Source organism: Stigmatopora nigra, chromosome 19 (assembly GCF_051989575.1).
Source record: "Stigmatopora nigra isolate UIUO_SnigA chromosome 19, RoL_Snig_1.1, whole genome shotgun sequence".
Lineage (NCBI taxonomy): Eukaryota > Metazoa > Chordata > Actinopteri > Syngnathiformes > Syngnathidae > Stigmatopora > Stigmatopora nigra.
Genome location: NC_135526.1, coordinates 8,397,040 through 8,414,964, shown reverse-complemented (window position 1 = coordinate 8,414,964; position 17,925 = coordinate 8,397,040). Strand labels below are relative to the sequence as shown.

Below are 17,925 nucleotides of genomic sequence, written 5' to 3'. Positions count from 1 at the left end.
AGGAAACTCTGATCAGACTTTTCAAAGGTATTAGCCAGACTTTATGTTTTAATCCCAGATTTTTAAGGGTATCCCAGATGGTATATTGGCAAGACTATTGCGTGACAAGGTGCCACTTTATATTTCTCACACATGTAGTTTTGGATTTACTAAATCATGAGCTTGGCTCCTGTAGTTAAATAAATTACTATTCCTGTTTGTGAAAAGCATGCAGACTGTCCCAATTTTCAAGTACTATAGATAAAACTGCACACAGATTGATAAAAATGTTGTGCACACACCACATTAGGTATATCCATCTGTCACATTTATATATTTGGGTGAAATGACCACTGGCACATTTACCCCAAGGGTACTGCTTGGGTTAGTACTTTGGTACTTAATTGTTGTACTCTGGAAAATCGCAACCGAGTCTGCTCTTTCCACATTTTATGAGAAATAAGTGTAGTTGAACTTTGCTCTGTAATAATCATTGGTCTGAATTCTCAGACAACACTATAAAATTGCACAATGGAGACAGCATTTTACAGCTTCTCTTTATGCAATTTTCGCAGTACTTAACACTAATGGGAACACACTGTTTCGGTGGTATAAACTTGTCAAATCTAGAGCTCAAGTGCCTACAAAAATTAGGATGCATACTCATTATCAGTTTTTTTTTTCCTGATTTACTTTGTTTTAATGTAGTTTAGTTTCACCATAATTTAGCCGAACAGTCTGCTCACTTGAAAGTAGGATATCCAAGTTAAGACACTAAAACTTACACCAAGAATAAAGACAAAAAAAAGCTACATTTTTGAGTTTGCTCTAAAAGAATAACATCACATCTTCAATGAGGATTCATGGAAGCCATCATTTTTTTCTTCAGTGCAAAACTGCACCTGAGATTGGTGAACTGCGACAAAATTGAAATAAGTGATCAAGATCCAATGCAATTTAAAAATATATATATTGAGACATTCCCTAATAATCTCTAACCGCAGACTGCAAAAATATCAAGATACTAAATATATTATCGTAAAACAAGAGAACAACCTTTTAAAACCCATTATTTTATTCATCTTATAAAGAAAACAAAATTTTAGCTATAGAATGAAATTAAATGTCTTCATAAACAACATCACATTTTAAGTATAATACAAAAAATGGAATTTAACACATCCTGAAAAATATGCAAAGCGTCCCCACTATAGTGTAATAATTTCTAATGTTGAATGCTTTGCTTTTCAAGGCATCACACTAACGATGGATTGAAATATGATTGACAGTTTAAATGTGATTGTTCTACTTTTATGAATACAGAGTTAAATTACCGTTTACTCTACATTAGCCATTATTCTCCACCAGCATCCGTAATTAATTGCCTAACCAGATCCGCCATATCAAATCGTCAATATGAAGCAATTCACAAGAAGAACAGCAGAGGGCACTCAAACAATTTGAACACGTAACGAGGCAAAACGGAAGTGGTCGCTTTTTATGCCTGCACTCAAAGTTCACATGGCAATGAATAGTATTTATCCTAAAATAAACGGCTTATTAAATATGATGACTCAAAATAAAAAACCCCTTTAAAGAAAAGTGTAATCCACAACGGCTCAACAAAAAAATGGAAACTTATTTTGTTGCCTGCAAGCTGGATCGGAGTGGTACATTTTATTGTGCTGACCTGATGCATCGTCATCTATTATTATTGTGATCAGCAGAGCCATTATCATCGCTCATTCATTCATTTATTCATCGACTCACATGTGGCACGAAGTGGGGGAAGATGTCGCACAACAGATAACATTTCCGATCATCAAGTGTGCTTTTCTGTTTTTCCAAGTTAGCTTCAGTTAGCAAATTGTGGGTTTGAACATCAGCTGCAATTCCCCGCTGAGGTCATTTCGCCTAACAGCGTTCACCCTCCAGCCAGGTATGTTATGCTGACTCGATTTTTTTTTTGTGAAATCGCTTTGTTTTTGTTGTGGTTCCGTATTTATATAATGGCATAAAATATGCCCTTGCCTAATATTTTGCTCATTGACTCTCATAACAAAATGAGACAGAAACGATCACTAACTAAGCACTTAGTCCATAGCTAATAAAATACAAAGTTGTAGTGTATACGTTTTGAACGTTTTTCTTAACGATTTTTGATGTGATGAGCCACAAAAATGCACGGCCTTAACCCATTGCCTCCATCTATTGGTAACCTTTAATGGTAGTAACCTTTACAGGGCAGTAACAATACAGATAACCTTGTAATTAAAATATGGCTTTGTGTAGTGGGTACTTTTGCAGAAAATGGTTTTAAAGATGGTAATATTTTAGACATATTTTCATTATATTCCTATTTAACAAGACTGCACAATCGTGTGTGTGAAACTTTTGAGGGGAATATGCTTGAATGAATGATCAATATTCTAAATAGTGATAATTCATTTTTTTTCCTTATCATAGCACAGTACTGAAAGAACTTGTTCTCCACAATTTAATTCTAACCTATTTAATATCCTTGTCAAAAGAGAAAAATCCTGACAATTTTGGATACAATGGCACCTCACGCTGTGGTTCAGGCCATCATCGACCTCTCTGCTGGTGCTATAGGTAAACACATTCATCTTATTTGCCTCCACAAAATGTATAGAATTAATTCCCACTGTACAGTTTTACCATTCAGTTTGTCTCCTCCATTCTAACTGCAGACTGTTCCATTAGAGGTCAATGGGCGCAAACAATAGTAACACTCTAGAGTGGGTCCAAATGGTTGTTGACATCTGTCTGCTTCTTTTTTCCGGCTCATTTGCCTTCAGTATTGTGTACTTTACTCACTTATTGCCCTTCTGAGTCTTAAAGTAAGATATCACACAAGGTGAAAAAAGTGCAGAAATCAATAATAAATGACTAAAATGACAGAAAACACCACATCTGTATTTTACTAATGTAATTTAAAGAGACAATTTTTGGACCTCTTCCTAGGTGGAGCTGCATGTGTTTTCAGTGGACAACCTCTGGACACAGCCAAGGTCAAGATGCAGACCTTTCCCAATCTTTATAGGGGTTTCCTCCATTGCATTACATCTACCTACAAACAAGTCGGTATGCGGGGTCTCTACCAGGGAACCTCACCGGCTTTGATGGCCAACATTGCTGAAAATTCCGTGCTCTTCATGAGCTACGGCTTCTGCCAGCAAGTCATCCGCTTCACGGCGGGGTTGCATAGTGATGCTGTACTGAGGTAGTATTACGTAAATCTTTATCGACTAAACTCTGGAAACACAGACAATCTGTGTGTCTTCTTTGGTTGCTAGTGATATGCAGAAAGCATGTGCTGGCTCGGTAGCATCCATCTTCTCTTCGCTGGTCCTATGCCCTACGGAGCTGGTTAAGTGTCGTCTGCAAGCCATGTATGAAATGGAGGCATCGGGCAAGATAGCTAGGAGTCAGAAGTGAGAATTTTTTTCTAAATCATTCAGTTGTATGTTTGACGTCTTTATTTATTCTTTCATATTTGCACCTGATGTCAACGGTCTTTTAAAGATAGCTGGGTTAAATGTGAATGAAACAAAACTTTAAATCGACGACAATTTTTACCATTGCGTACTTTGGAAGGTAGTAAGCAGGGTATAACAACTCACTGTGATTATACAGCGTGCAGTTTTAATTGCTTTTTTAAATATCTTTAGATGAAATGGAAGTGTATTCCATAATTGGGCAATTGACTACAAAACTACCCTTTAGTTTGAAATTTTGGGAGATAGTCAGCAGACCGTTAGGACTAAACAAAATAAAATAATTCACACGACGAGATTAGATTTGATTAGATTTACCGTTATTCATCCTGTATTGGGGAAATTCAGTATGTAGAAGTAGCAAGCACAGACACAGGAGATGACAATGTAGACCTAGTTACAACTGGAACCACACACAGGAAGCCCACACATGTTTGGGACCTTCTATAGACTGAGACTGACGTTGAAAATATGCAGAATCATTCTTCCAAGCTGATCCGCACAGTCCCTCACTAGTCTGGAGCTGATCATAAGGACCGGTGGCCTTCCTGGCCTGCATGGTTCCAAAAAAAATCCAGGACTAGCATAAAGAAACTACGTTAATAAAACAATAACTGCCTCTTATACGTGATAGGTGGAGTCGAGTCATAAAGGTCGTGAAAACATTAAAATAAAATGTATAAAGTACAAAGTAAAGTATAAAGGAGAGTATTAAGAAATATTAAAATGTAATTTAAACAAAAGATAGAAAAGCTATATAAACAAAGAAAGTGGACTGAGTAAGAGTGGACAGTGCAACTGCCACCGTCTGCTTCTTGAGCGGCGCCATCTTTGTTGCAGTAGCAAGAACATATACAGACACAGGAAAATACATTGTATGGCTAGATAAAACTAGAACCAAACAAAGGAAGTCTTCCACAAGGTGGGAACGTTGATTGAGGTTTGATATCGCATTTTTCTAGTACTTTTAAATTTGGTTGAAGTCGCTTTGAAATAAAACTTTTTATCAGTAACAACAGTTACTACGTAAGATCAACTATACTTAGTAGTCACTATATTTTTCGGTCCTATACCTACATTCTCTGTTTGAAGCTCAGTGTGGTCTGTGGTGAAGTTCATCCTGAAGAACGAGGGTCCACGAGGCTTCTTTCAGGGCTTGACCACCACCATCGCCAGAGAGGTCCCTGGCTACTTTTGCTTTTTTGGTGCCTACGAGTTTTGCCGCAGTACCTTCGCTGACTACATGAAGTGTGAAAAAGACGACATAGGTAAGCCTGCCAGATTTTCAGTGCTTTTGGAAGCCCAGAACACTTATGCATTTTACTGCCTCACATAGGGGTTGCACCAATAGTATTCAGTGGAGGTTTTGGAGGGGCCTGCCTGTGGCTTGTGGTCTACCCCATGGACTGTGTCAAGTCTCGGATCCAGGTTATGTCCATGACCGGCAAACAGGGTGGCTTTTATAAAACCTTTATGACCATCACACGCACTGAAGGTACAAATCTTCTTCATTTAATCAAATTTTTAACTTAACAGGTTTAACTCAGTTGGTTTTTCTTCTCGCGTGTAGGTTTTAGAGCGCTTTACTCTGGTCTTACACCCACCATGGTCCGCACCTTTCCTGCTAATGGAGCACTTTTCTTGGGTTATGAGGTTAGCCGCAAAATCATGATGAAGGAGTTTGATAGCTGAATTGCACATTTTAAAACAACGGAAGGGGGAAAAAAACAACTGTCTGGACGTATTTACACCACAAAACACTCCAAAACACACAAGGAATCTTTTTTTTTTGGCTTATTTTCACGTGTAGTTCTTTTAAATTGCTTTTTTAGAAGTTCTACTGCCAATATTACCGAGAAACTTAATTCTTTGTGCAATTGTCCATGACATTTTCGCCTACCTCAATGTCACACACAAAAAACAATCAGTTATTTTATGTCTTTCTGAGATTATATGAAGGTAAATGAAGGAAAAATAACACTCTTTATAATGAACAATGACTGATGCATTGTTGTTGTTGTTATTTTACTGGCCAGATGTGTTCATTGTTCTAATGGTGCCATTCTTGATTTTATTTAACATTTTAGTGTGTTGAAATTCAAGTATTAGAAAGGATTATTTATTTCCTTGTGTTTTAATGTTACAATGCTTTTTTTTCCAAACTGACAAGTGGCTTGAATTTCAATATCAGGTTCCTAAACACATATGCCTTTTAAATCTCCAGTTTTTGAGCTTTTCTTGTGAATTTCTTTTTGTTTTGTTAAAACATCCTCATGTTTTATTTGCGCTCCAAGTGTTTCACTGTATAATCTTTATTTTGTGGTAATAACAAGCAATCTCAGAAATATCTCTGTTTGTATAAATGTATTTTATTAAAAAAATGCTAACAATTGATCACTGAATATAGTGCTAGTATATTTAACAACCTTGAGTTTGTCGTTAACAAAAAATCATATTAAAGTTTTCACAAAAGCAGCTTTTTTAATCATGTATTTTTTTACTGTAACATCTTTTACAGATTTTATTCTGAATCAACTCCTTTTGCAGTAGCGAAAAATCAGTGCAAAGCATGTATTAAATATTCTGATAATGAAAGTGAGTTTTTTTCCATTTTAGATTTAGTTTAAACATTACTAGCAAAAAATAATAGGGATAAATCAACTCCTGGTGAAATTTCAACTTGTTTGATCCAAGATTTAACCCATTCAGTGCCATTGGTGGCGTTTTTAACATTTACAGCCTGTTATTCCACTAAATGATGATGGCATTTATGGTTGTTGTCAATCGGGGGGGGGGGGGGGGGGGGATGAGTTAGGAGGTCACATTAAGTTAACGTATAAAAGGCTTTGAGGTTTGAGATTTCACTTGAATACTTGAGGGAAATAGATTTAACAGCTCTTCCAGCAGGGGTCGCTTGGTAGCTCTCACGGCTGCCTGCAGCTGCAAGACATAAACGTGATTAGGCCCAAGTCACGCTAAAGCAGTTAAATAAGACTACAACTCCAACCTCTCTGTTAGACCTTCAGATGACTGTTTTGGTGGTGCAGGTTCCACACAGACAACCGCAGAGACCGTTGATCATCTGGATGGCACAAAGAACTGCTTGCAGGCAGCTACAGGCCAACAGGGTGCCGAACAATCCAATGTTAAACTGCACAATGTTTTCAGGCTCTGTGCATGTACCCCACCATGTGTGATCAGTCAGGTAATTTTGGTCACTGAGGACAAATGGGAGTTTTATTACCACATCACATTTCTTGATTCAAATCTCAGCTTTGGTCTTTTTTTGGGTCCTCATATTTCCTTTCATATCACTTTATGAATCACAAAAAGGCATGATAACAGAACGTATAGGGGAAAGATTTCTTTCTATCTTCCACTTTGATCTCAAATACAGGGAAAATATCCTGTGATTGCCATCCATATAATAATAAAGTTCATTGGAGTGTTACCTGTCTTTGAAAGGCGTTGTCCATACGACGATGACTTTACAAAGTGGGCCGTTTTTCAAACCGAGTGCTGCCACACTCAAACTGTACAAGGCCCCGGCCACACCCACTGCGGCAAATACAATTGATAAGAACATCTAAAGAGTTGAAAAGATAAGCAAAGTTCAGTTATATGTAATTTGAATCAAGATACATGTCTTGGTATTGCTGTCCAAGCTATTGATGGATAAAAGATAAATGCAGTCCTTCAACATAATTTTATTCCTCACAGTCTCTAAAAAAAAAAGCTTTTCTCAAAGTAGGAAGAACACTGAGAAAATACATTTGGAACAGTCAAAAGAATCAAAAAATGACTGACAAGAAAGCAACATGCATTCAAATCAAGTTTTGCAATATTGGAAGAGATTAACTGAGGCAATAATATTGAAATCACATGCTTGCCTAAAAGCTAATATGCCTGTAACAATACCATTTATTTTTGATGACGCGGACTGTTTATACATACTCAATTGTCTTTAAATCTAGGAACTATCTTATGAAGTCAGTGTCTTGCTAGGCATGTCTATTTCCTCTTAGAATTGATCTCTCTCTATCGTGAATGATGTCTATTTTATGCCTCTAATGAATTTCACGGATACATTTGTTTAACATACATATTTATTCCTTCATCTCACCTTAACTAAAGCTCATTCTCAGTATCACCAGTCTTTCACCATCTCAGAAAATATAAATTGTATCACTATTCAAGCTCCTTGGTACACACCTCAATGCATGGAACATTGTCAAGAATAATGAGCAACATTTTACAGACGCATAATGTCAAACTTTCAATCAGTATGGAAACTACACCACATCCTCTAAAATGTCATTACAAGTGTACACGACATTTGTGGTAAAGTCTACACGTTACGGCGCCACGCCAAGTACGAAAACCACGCCACAAAGAGGGCAGCACCCATCCATAACATCCACTTTTCAAACTGCTGCCATGTGCGCCATGAGAAAAAAAACCCCGCATTGCTCATGGTTAACAGAAGAATCATGGACAAATGACATTACAATCTTTGAACTGCTCTGTATATATATTAGTATGGATCCTTGGTATGTTACACTATGATACCTGAAAAATAAAAACTTAAACAATTGAATGACTCACACTACTCACATGGAAATTGGGTCAATACAAAATAAATTTAAAACAGATTTACTCACCCCACAGCGATTTCCGCAGCACCCTTGTTTTCCAGTCAGATGGATATAAAGTGCTGGTAACAATACCTGTTGAGGATTCATGGTAAATTGTTACATTCAAGCCTCTATCATTATTTTAAATTTGCTTGTAATATAATCATTATATATATGCTTCCAATGAGGAACGCTTTGCCTTATTTTGTATATTAAACACTACATATATTAATGCTTTGCTTATTAGGAATGTTAGAACGCTTTGCTTATTTTAGATATTCAACATTACATATATTAACAAGTTATCAATATTTATATATGTTCTTGCAATGAAGAACGCTTTGCTTATTAGGAGTGTTAAGTTCATCATTCTTATAAAGGTGACATTAATACAATGGAGTTTTAATATATACAAGAAATGCTATAATGAGATCTAATAAAATGACAATATTGATTGACTTTGTTAGAGATTACAACTTAACTTTTACAAACAATGGAAAAAAATAATCACAAAACATATGTCTATCAACACCATGGAAAACTACAACTTTAATAACAGTCATGTTGTCAAAACAATAGATATTATTATTATATCCCACTAAACAGTTTACAGTGCAAACCAAAATGAAATTGTTTAAATGATAGCTTTTTTTCTAAAGGTGAACAAAAACAAAGGAATGCGCAGTAGTTTACAGTCACACCCTTTAAAGACATGTTGGTTGTAGGCAACTCACCATAATTCCTCCACCGATAAGTCCTCCCATATATTTGACCTCCTCTGTAATATGTCCATCTTTAGCAAACTTGATGTCCCCATCAGGAAAGAACAGCACTATATTACATATGATGGATATAAGCGCCAGTGGGTACAAAGTCACAGCAATACAACGAGAGCATGATCCAGTACACATGTTGAAATTTCTACTGTTGAGAAATGAAAAAAAAAGAGTAAAAGGATGTCTGGTAACTGCTTCTTCCTCCCCCCCTTTTAAGTGAAGCCACTGACCATGGCAAGGTAAAAATGTGTATACTTGTACGTGCAAGCGGTGAGTGATTTTAGGGTGTGGGAGGTGGAACGACAAGCAGATACCATGGACAAACAAATTCCAGGATAGGCAACAGAAGAAAATGTGACTCATTCCAAAGGAGGCGTCATTTTGTCCAGCACTCTGACACATTCCAATAGGTAACCAATCATGTTGCCTGACTCATGACCAGTAGAAAAAGTCAATAATAGGTTAAAAGGAAGTTCAGCTACATTAATCATTAGCATTTTTTTTTTTGATAGAGTGGTACTAAAATAACTAAACATATTTCCCAAAGTGTACTATTACCCAAGCACACATCACTATGATTCACAGTTCTTGTTGGACTTTTGACATTATAAAGTAAGGGCATTAATGTCTGATTGGTTTGCGGACCACATTCGTGTCAACTAGATCTCATGTGGGTTTATTTTGGGTCAAAAAGTTAACCACTGGCCGCCATTGATGGCGCTAGAGTGACCCAGTGGTCTCAAACTGGTCCTCAAAGGGCCGCAGTGGGTGCAGGTTTTCATTCCAACTCAACAAGGATACCTTTTGCAAGTGCAATGAGTTAATTAGAGCCAGGTGCTACTTATTTTAAAGACAACTGATTGGTTCAAATGCCGGCACTGGATCGGTTGGAACAAAAACCAGGACCCACTGCGGCCCTATGTGGTACCGGTTTGAGACCACTGCGCTAGACGCTCGTTCACACGACACTTCCAGTCAAAATGGATTGGACGTCTAGTGCCGTCAGAAGGACAAAGAGATAAGCAACCCAAGTCAGTTTAAGTGAAACAGACATCTATCTTTGTCAATAACAGGCAATGAGTTAATTTTGCGTCACTCCCTTTTCATTTAGAATAAAAAAAAGGAATACAATAATCCCTCGAATATCGCAATCAATGTAGACCAGATATGGTCTCAATAATCGAAGTAAGGTCACCGCATTATGTCTACCGTTTTTAAATAATTAATAGAAAAAATCAAAAGGAAGAGAATTTGCGATAATCGAGGGAAGACTGTAATTTGTTACTGATTTTGGGGTTAGTTCTGGGCTGCTTCCTGTTTGTTGGTTGTGTTCTATTGAATTTTGGGCATTCATAGGTTACTGCTTCTTCGTTTGAAGGCATTTCATGGTTCTGTGAACTCATTGATGATAACACATTGGCGCCACCATTTTGACTCACAGGGGTCGAAAGAATGGATTTAACGGAAAATAGGGGGAGGAAACATTTGATTCTGTTTTTACAGTACGATTGAGCTAAAAATTGCTTCTCAAGCAGAATAACTGTGGGCCGGATCGGTCCCCCAAGTGGGCCGGATCGGTCCCCCAAGTGGGCCGTGTCCAGCCCGCGGGCCATATGCTTGACACACAACATAGAAACATCTACTGCTATGTATCTTGCTATGTAAACGAATCTTGATGCAGCAATATTCAATCCAAAGCTTTTTTTTTCCTCATTCAATCACTTGATTATTTGTTGCAGCACTAATATCTTCTCATTTTCTTCTGATTGCTTGTTTTAATTCCAGTCTAGGTTAGTTTTAGTTTTGTCAAAGCTTGCAAATGCAAAACATTTTTATGGCTGGGTGAAAGTCTGTGGATCCAAATAACAGCAAGTCAATGAACTAGGACTGCAGTGTGCTTATAATAGGCGTTGAAAACAGGAAACATTGCTTAATTTGATTACAGAAGTCAGAGGCTGCCTTGAAAGCCTAGTCTGTTTAAAGGAAAGTGAATGGTATGCAATGGAACAATGACATGTTTGGTGTGTCATGAGGCAGGCTTCTCAGCCAGGTATAATCAGATTATTGGTACATAGTTTTCAGAAATGATTTGGAATTTTCAGCATTTTCCTTAATAAAATTAATTTATTAAGGTTCCCTCCCTTTTTAACGCAAGCATATTACAAAGTAAACCCTGTTCCATTGAAGTTCATATTTCATTAATGTAATTGATACAAATTAAAATACAGATGTAAATATCTTACTTTCAAGAATTGAAATAGACAGTTTGAGACAGAACGATAAAAAATATCCAATTGGGATGGCAGTGACATCTATTTTGTTAAATTTTTTTCTTGTTTATGACACTTTTTAAAATGTAAGATCGCAAGATCGGTTAAGGTGTCAAAACAGAGTACTCTTTCATTGTAAACATAAATATATACATACATAATCTAGTTGTACTTATCTGTATTATATTCATTCATACACTACCAATGACATACCATATCTTTAGAAATATAATCTGAACCCGAGTATGAGTCTCAATAGTCATAGAATGCATATTGAAAGGGGAGAAATATATGAATAGCATTGTAGTGAGTATAAATTGAATTTTTTTTTTGTATAAACATAAAAATATGTTAAAGTAATCAAAAAATAGGGAACAAAAGAAAAATATGCACTAATTGCATTTTTAGGGGGGACAATTACGTTAGGGGTTAGGGTTAGGGTGTGTTTAAATACAAAATGGTGAGGGTTAGGGTTACTTAAGAGCTGATCGTAGGGCCCCTTGTCGGCGGACAACCATTTATTCTCACACTCGTACCTACGGGCAGTTTAGAGGGTGGGTGGGGATTGCGCCAGTTTCATCAAGCTTGTTAATTTTTATGGTTATTGTGCAAGTTTTTTATTTTGTAGCCTGGAGCTATGCAATCTTGAGTAATTTGGTTGCTTGTAACCTTGTCATGATTTTTTGTAATGTTCAAAAGACTACTGCTCAGACTTGTCAGTCCTTACAACATAACATTTCCTGTTTTGTATTTTTTTTCTACAGTGCTTGGTGGGAAAGACTTTTCTAAACATTTCAGACTGCAGTGATAGAGGAAAATATGGTAGGAATGTTCTTTAGTTTTCAACAGCTTGAAAATATAAAGAAGTGTTGAAACACACATTGTCTTTATTATGAAAGATGGTAATCTAATCTAACCCTAATCTAAGATAAATGGTCCCCTTATCATAGATTGCAATTCCTCTTAATAAGCCATAAAATATGTACAAATGCAACGTGGTACATATTTACACATACACACATTGGGCACACGTTCATTCATTCATTTTTCTGAACCGCTTTATCCTGACTCAAAAAGCCTAAAATGTATTACAAAGTTGACGGATTTCTGACGCAGTCGGGTCATAGGGAAATGCGCCCTCCGCATATCATGCCTTGTCCATATCGACTAAATGCTCCCCTTATTAAGCGATAAAAACAGTACGAATACAATTTGGCACATATTTTCACACACACACAGGGCACACATAATAGTCTAAAATGTACTACAAAATGGATGCTCCTGCACATAGCATGCGTCTACACGGATAGTATTTGTATGCTTGTTATTCATTTTAAGACATTAATAAATCATTTTCTTATCCTTTTCTCTCATTTTTGTGTTTCTCACATCTTTCATACAAAATTGTGACATATTGGCCACTTTTAAAGCGTTTAGTTCATAGTTGTGTGGGCACTGTGGAACAAATTACAGAATTTACATATAAAGTAGTACTGCTCTATTTACGAAGTGTTCAAGTACGAAAACAATTCTGGAACCAATTAATTTTGTAGGTAGAGGTACGAATGTAGAAAGCATCTCCAAAAGGTGTAGTTTCCTCTTAAGGGGGCAGGACATTTTGGGGAACCTTTGGACCACCCGCTGGAATTTTGAGTGGACGTTTCACGCAGCAGAGTCAACATGTTTACATCTACCATCAAGGACTTCCTAATTATCAATTTCATGCCAGAGAAATGCTACGTAGAGCTTTTTTTCAACTTCAACTTGCACGGTGAGGCTTGCAAACACATTTTGCTGCGTTATTTGGGCCGAGTATGCCGACTGTGTGAAAAGTTTCAAATGGGGAGGAGAGGGAGGAAAAAGGGGAGGAGTGGCATTTATGAGCAGAGTGTGTTTTGCTTTTTTGTGACCAGTTCTATTCATTGTTTATGTTTTATTTTTATTTGCAGTGCCTTGTTTGACATTGGTCCTGAAAAAAATCCTTGGAATATGGATTCTCTTGGACATACTTTTTGGTAAGATGTAATCAGTTTTGATTAATTGAATGGATTCATTACAAAACCATCAGATAAACTGATTAAATTAGGTTATCCTTTAATCTTAGAAACTAGGTGACACTGGCCCAATTGTATGACAAAATCACAAGTTGAACACTACCCAATCACACACCTCTGTGTTGTGTTCATAACTTTTCCCGGAGAAAACCCACACAGGAGGATTGACCTGGATTCGAACCCAGGACCCCAGAATTGCAAGCCTGACGAGTTAACCACTCTGTTGCTGGGTTTCCCTTCGTTCAATTAAACAGCGAAACTAAACAACAGTCCAGTATTTTTAATGATCACTGTTTAAAGAGATTTGATCAATCTGTCTACATTTTGAATGAAGCTCAGCTTCTACAGCTGCTTAAGATCCTGTGGAGAAGAAATGCAGAGGGTTTAAGTCCAGTTTCCATCCTGTTACAACTTTACTCTTCATCTGGTCCTGTCTTGTTCGCTATGACCCACAACTTTCCTATTCTGTAAGTAAATACCCAGGATGCAATCCATATGGATTGCACCAGTTTCATCAAGCTTGTTAACTTTTATGGTTAATGTGCAAAGTGTTGGTACAGCAGTGTTTTTTTGTTTGTTTTGTAACCTGGAGCTCAGCAATTTTGAGTAATTTGGTTGCAAGTAACCTTGTACTGATTTTTTGTTATGTTCAAAAGACTTCTGCTCAGACTTGTCAGTCTTTACAACATAGCATTTCCTCTTTTGTATTTTTTTTTCCGACAGTGCTTGGTGTGAAAGACTTTTCTTAACCATTCAGACTGCAGTGATTCTCTTTCTCGTCCTGCATTATCGGGGTCAAAGTAAAGAAGGTATACACTAAAATATCTGAGCATTTCTACATTTTCAAGACAAGCATGGAACACAAGCAGTCATGATTAGTCATGATTGAAATTGTGACTTGTGTATGTTATAATATAAAAACCAATGATTCTCAGTTTGGAAGGCGTCTAAAGCTCAAAATCGCACCACTAACCATTTCTCCTGTACATAACATTACCGAATGTTTTTTTCAATTTAAAAAAAATATATTTTCATTTAAAAACCTTGTTTAAATATCTATATGTGGTAGATTGCAATTTAATCATTGTTTGAACATATAGCAACAAAAGCTTTTGGGTCTTTTTTGGCATTTGTGATAGGTATAGGATAGTTTGTGAGTTAATACAAAACTGTATTTTAAAAGGTGATCTTGTGGCAGTAGTTTAAGAAATGTGAAAGTATGAACCTTTCACTTTTTGAACCTCTTGTTTCAACAAAGCACTAGCGCCCCTCGGTGGCAATTCTTGCTCATTGCCAGGCCCAGGGCCAGATAGGTGGGTGATTGATTGCGCCTATCAGGCAATCACAGGTCGGATGGGCAAAGCGCTGCCAGGTGTGGGTCATCAGTCGTCAAGGAACTAATTAAGCCACTTGGATCTTAACCACACCGCTGTATCGTTTTACAGTTTACTGTTAGGTACCTTCTCGCTCTACTTCCATGCTTCCAACGACCACGGACACTACCACGGACACTACCACGGACACTACCACGGACACTACCACGGACACTACCACGGACACTACCACGGACACTACCACGGACACTACCACGGACACTACCACGGACACTACCACGGACACTACCACGGACACTACCACGGACACTACCACGGACACTACCACGGACACTACCACGGACACTACCACGGACACTACCACGGACACTACCACGGACACTACCACGGACACTACCACGGACACTACCACGGACACTACCACGGACACTACCACGGACACTACCACGGACACTACCACGGACACTACCACGGACACGACCGTGTGTTGGTTTGCCTGTTTCGGAGCCCTCCGCTCTCAAGCGTAACAGCACGACCCAGCGAAGTATGGACCATGCAGGGACTAAGTTCCCACCACTCATGGATCGGCAGTCAGGTTCTCTTGACGTAGGTATGTCAAATTTCCCAGATCGAACATCAGGCAAGCGAAACAAGGAGGTAGCGTGAGAAGGTACTTGACAGTAAACTGTAAGACAATCCAGCGGTGTGGTCAAGCTCTGGGTGGCTTAAACAGTTCCTTGACAACTGGTGACCTACACCTTGCACTGCTTGGCCCATCTGGCGCCGGACATGTGACTGATTGGCAGGCGCAAACATCCACCTGTCTGGCCCTGGGCCTGACACTCATAGCCTTCTGTTTAGCAGCCAAATTTGTAACCGTCAGGCCACATCTCGTGTCATTTTATCAGCCAATTTCAACTATCAGGTTGCATTTCTTGTCATTTTCTGGTTTCTGACTTTCTACTCAACAACCCTATTTTAAAGGTGGTAAGGTAGTAATTTGAGAACTATATTTTAGAGGGCATTTAGATTGTCAAATTTGGAGAAATGCTTGTTTTAAATAAGTACTAATGTCAGTTTGCTGCTGTTCTTGCTCACAGCCTTCAGATCACCACTCACATTGTTTTCTCATTGCAGGAATTGTCCTTCTGTTGACTTATAGTGGTTTAATAGTCATCATGGGATCTTATGCACCTCCACAGATTATCTCAGCAATGCAGTCAAGTAGTTTGGCAGCAATAATACTAAGCAAGGTAATGGCTTGAAACAGCATTTCTAGACCTATTTGAAGAATTTGTCATATTTTACTTTACTGTTGCCAGTTGCTAGTACATAGTAAGCTTAAATGATCAGTTTTGATGAATAGGTTGATAAATCAACACCGTTGTGCCACTGAGGAAAGTTGATATGAAGACAGAAATGGCCAGAAAATTCTTAGTCTACATTTATTTTATAAAGACAATATGGTTTGTTAGTTTGAACATTAAATATGTCTTTGGGGTTGGAGAGTAAATCATTGTTTTCATTTTCATCCATTTATTAATTTCTTAACTATTGATAACTGATTTTATAATAAAAACAGATGTCAGCTAAAAAAATATTGAGTACAGTGTTCCCTCGCTACTTCGCGCTTCAGCTATTGCGGACTCAGAGCTTCGCAGATTTTTTTTCAGGAAAAAAAATTAAAAAATGTAAAGATATTAAATTAAAATTATAAATTACATCATTTTACAAGAGGTGGAAACAAAATATTCAATAAGAATTAGTAATTACATCAAAAAAAAGGCCAGAGAAATGGTCAATAACATGGTGAGAGTTCAGGAATCGCATTGATGACGTCATGGCTGTTTACAGGCGCATCTTCACCGCCCAAAAAAACCAATGTTCACAACTCCCAATAACAATGTTTCTTACGTGCAAAAAAACTGCAGAAGATCCTCCATCCGGACTGCTATGATGTTTTTGCTTGGTGGTGCTTTTGTGTTATACGTTTCTTTAAGCATTTTTGAAGGGGCACGCCTACTTCGCAAAAATGCAGCTATTGTGGGGGGTCCCGGTCCCCATTAACCGCGATCAGCGAGGGAACACTTTAATTCAGTCTCCATGTAGTCAACTGTATAATAAAGAGTGGCTAACTGTTTTTTTATGTTTCCAGGTATTCCAGGCAGTAACAAACTACAGTAATGGCCACACAGGTCAGCTCTCATTTATATCGGTCTTGCTGTCATGTATAGCTTCCCTAGGCCTGATCTTCATTTCACTGCAGGTATGCAAATAGAATGGAAACAATTTTTGCAGGGTCGATTTGCAGCAATACCTCCCAATGACTGAGTGAATTTAACCTCCCTTTTTTAGGGACATACGGAGTTCCTTGAAATCTTTGGCTCCCTACTATCGGCTTGCTTCAGCTGCATTTTGATGGCTCAACTCCTATGCTATGGCAGAATGACAACAAAGGCAAAAAAAGAAGCATAATGGCGAAAAAAGGAGAAAACTAGTTGGAATTCTGATGCTTTACAAATATTCATTATGTGCTGCTATTTAATGAACATAACTCATTTTACACGTTTGTAACAAGTTTGCCATGATACTCAAATATGTACATAATCCATACATTATCTACGGGGCTGCTTCTCATTAGGATTGCCGACAGTTAAAGCCTTTCCCAAGGCACGAGGCAAGAAAAATTGTCACACTTCCACTCAATTTCAACCAAAAAAATAATAATAATAATTACAATGCATGTTTCTGGAAAGCAGGAGAAAACACAGATAAAACGAAAGTCTGTGAGAATAAACTAAGTATTTCTATCTTTGTACATTTTATGAACATACTTTTCAGGGATGTGAAACAACTGCGAAACTGAATTTTCCAGGTGTGGCTTAAAAATGTTTACAAATGAGCAACTGTATTATGGACTTCTTTTGTTTTACAAAATCAACTGTGGACAAATTCTAATCAATAATTTAAGTCGTGCTTCATGATACTAATTTGTTTTTTTGGAGCGTTTTTGTCCAGACTATTACAATTAATCATATCACATAAAAAGAACAGTACAAAGAATATATTTTTCTGTCAGAATAGGTTTTGATGGGCTGGCATGGAACAATGCCATTTTTGTATTTTTCATGAAGTATTAACCTTCTCATGAGAGAGTTTATTTTCCACCTTGTTATGCAAATTAATTTTATGAGAATTCCTTGAAACCTGTGGAACGTAATTTAATGACTAATCATAGCAGTTCATTCAAAAAAAAATGAGGAAAGAACGGCGTGAGGACCGATTCGGAAATAGGAGGCTCCCAAACCTTTGTAGAGTCCTGTTAGCCCCTCTGTTTTCAGAGTCTTGGAAAAGCAGTCA

At 37.5% G+C, this 17,925-nt stretch overlaps 3 protein-coding genes across 4 annotated transcripts; 2 read left to right on the top strand and 1 right to left on the bottom strand.

Annotated features, from left to right (window-relative positions):
- The first annotated feature begins 1,433 nt into the window (after window positions 1-1,433).
- Window positions 1,434-5,972, top strand: slc25a15b (solute carrier family 25 member 15b). Its single transcript, XM_077740116.1, has 7 exons — window positions 1,434-1,918; window positions 2,511-2,592; window positions 2,965-3,223; window positions 3,297-3,434; window positions 4,590-4,765; window positions 4,834-4,992; window positions 5,068-5,972. Exons 2-7 carry the CDS (start codon window positions 2,538-2,540, stop codon window positions 5,187-5,189), a joined length of 909 nt encoding a protein of 302 aa, XP_077596242.1. The 5' UTR covers window positions 1,434-1,918; window positions 2,511-2,537; the 3' UTR covers window positions 5,190-5,972.
- Window positions 5,973-6,296: 324 nt separating this feature from the next.
- Window positions 6,297-9,215, bottom strand: tm4sf21a (transmembrane 4 L six family member 21a). Of its 2 annotated transcripts, XM_077740118.1 has the most exons (6): window positions 9,138-9,215; window positions 8,866-9,055; window positions 8,159-8,224; window positions 6,950-7,083; window positions 6,505-6,715; window positions 6,297-6,437 (listed from the first exon to the last, which is right to left on the bottom strand). In XM_077740118.1, exons 2-5 carry the CDS (start codon window positions 9,040-9,042, stop codon window positions 6,520-6,522), a joined length of 573 nt encoding a protein of 190 aa, XP_077596244.1. In that variant the 5' UTR covers window positions 9,043-9,055; window positions 9,138-9,215; the 3' UTR covers window positions 6,297-6,437; window positions 6,505-6,519. The 2 variants fall into 2 exon arrangements, with proteins under 2 accessions (XP_077596244.1, XP_077596243.1); XM_077740117.1 differs by having other exon boundaries at window positions 8,866-9,162.
- Window positions 9,216-12,804: 3,589 nt separating this feature from the next.
- On the top strand, window positions 12,805-17,715 carry LOC144212785 (mannose-P-dolichol utilization defect 1 protein-like). Its single transcript, XM_077740912.1, has 7 exons — window positions 12,805-12,948; window positions 13,127-13,192; window positions 13,566-13,698; window positions 13,955-14,040; window positions 15,703-15,818; window positions 16,721-16,831; window positions 16,921-17,715. Exons 1-7 carry the CDS (start codon window positions 12,858-12,860, stop codon window positions 17,038-17,040), a joined length of 723 nt encoding a protein of 240 aa, XP_077597038.1. The 5' UTR covers window positions 12,805-12,857; the 3' UTR covers window positions 17,041-17,715.
- The last annotated feature ends 210 nt before the right edge of the window (window positions 17,716-17,925 follow it).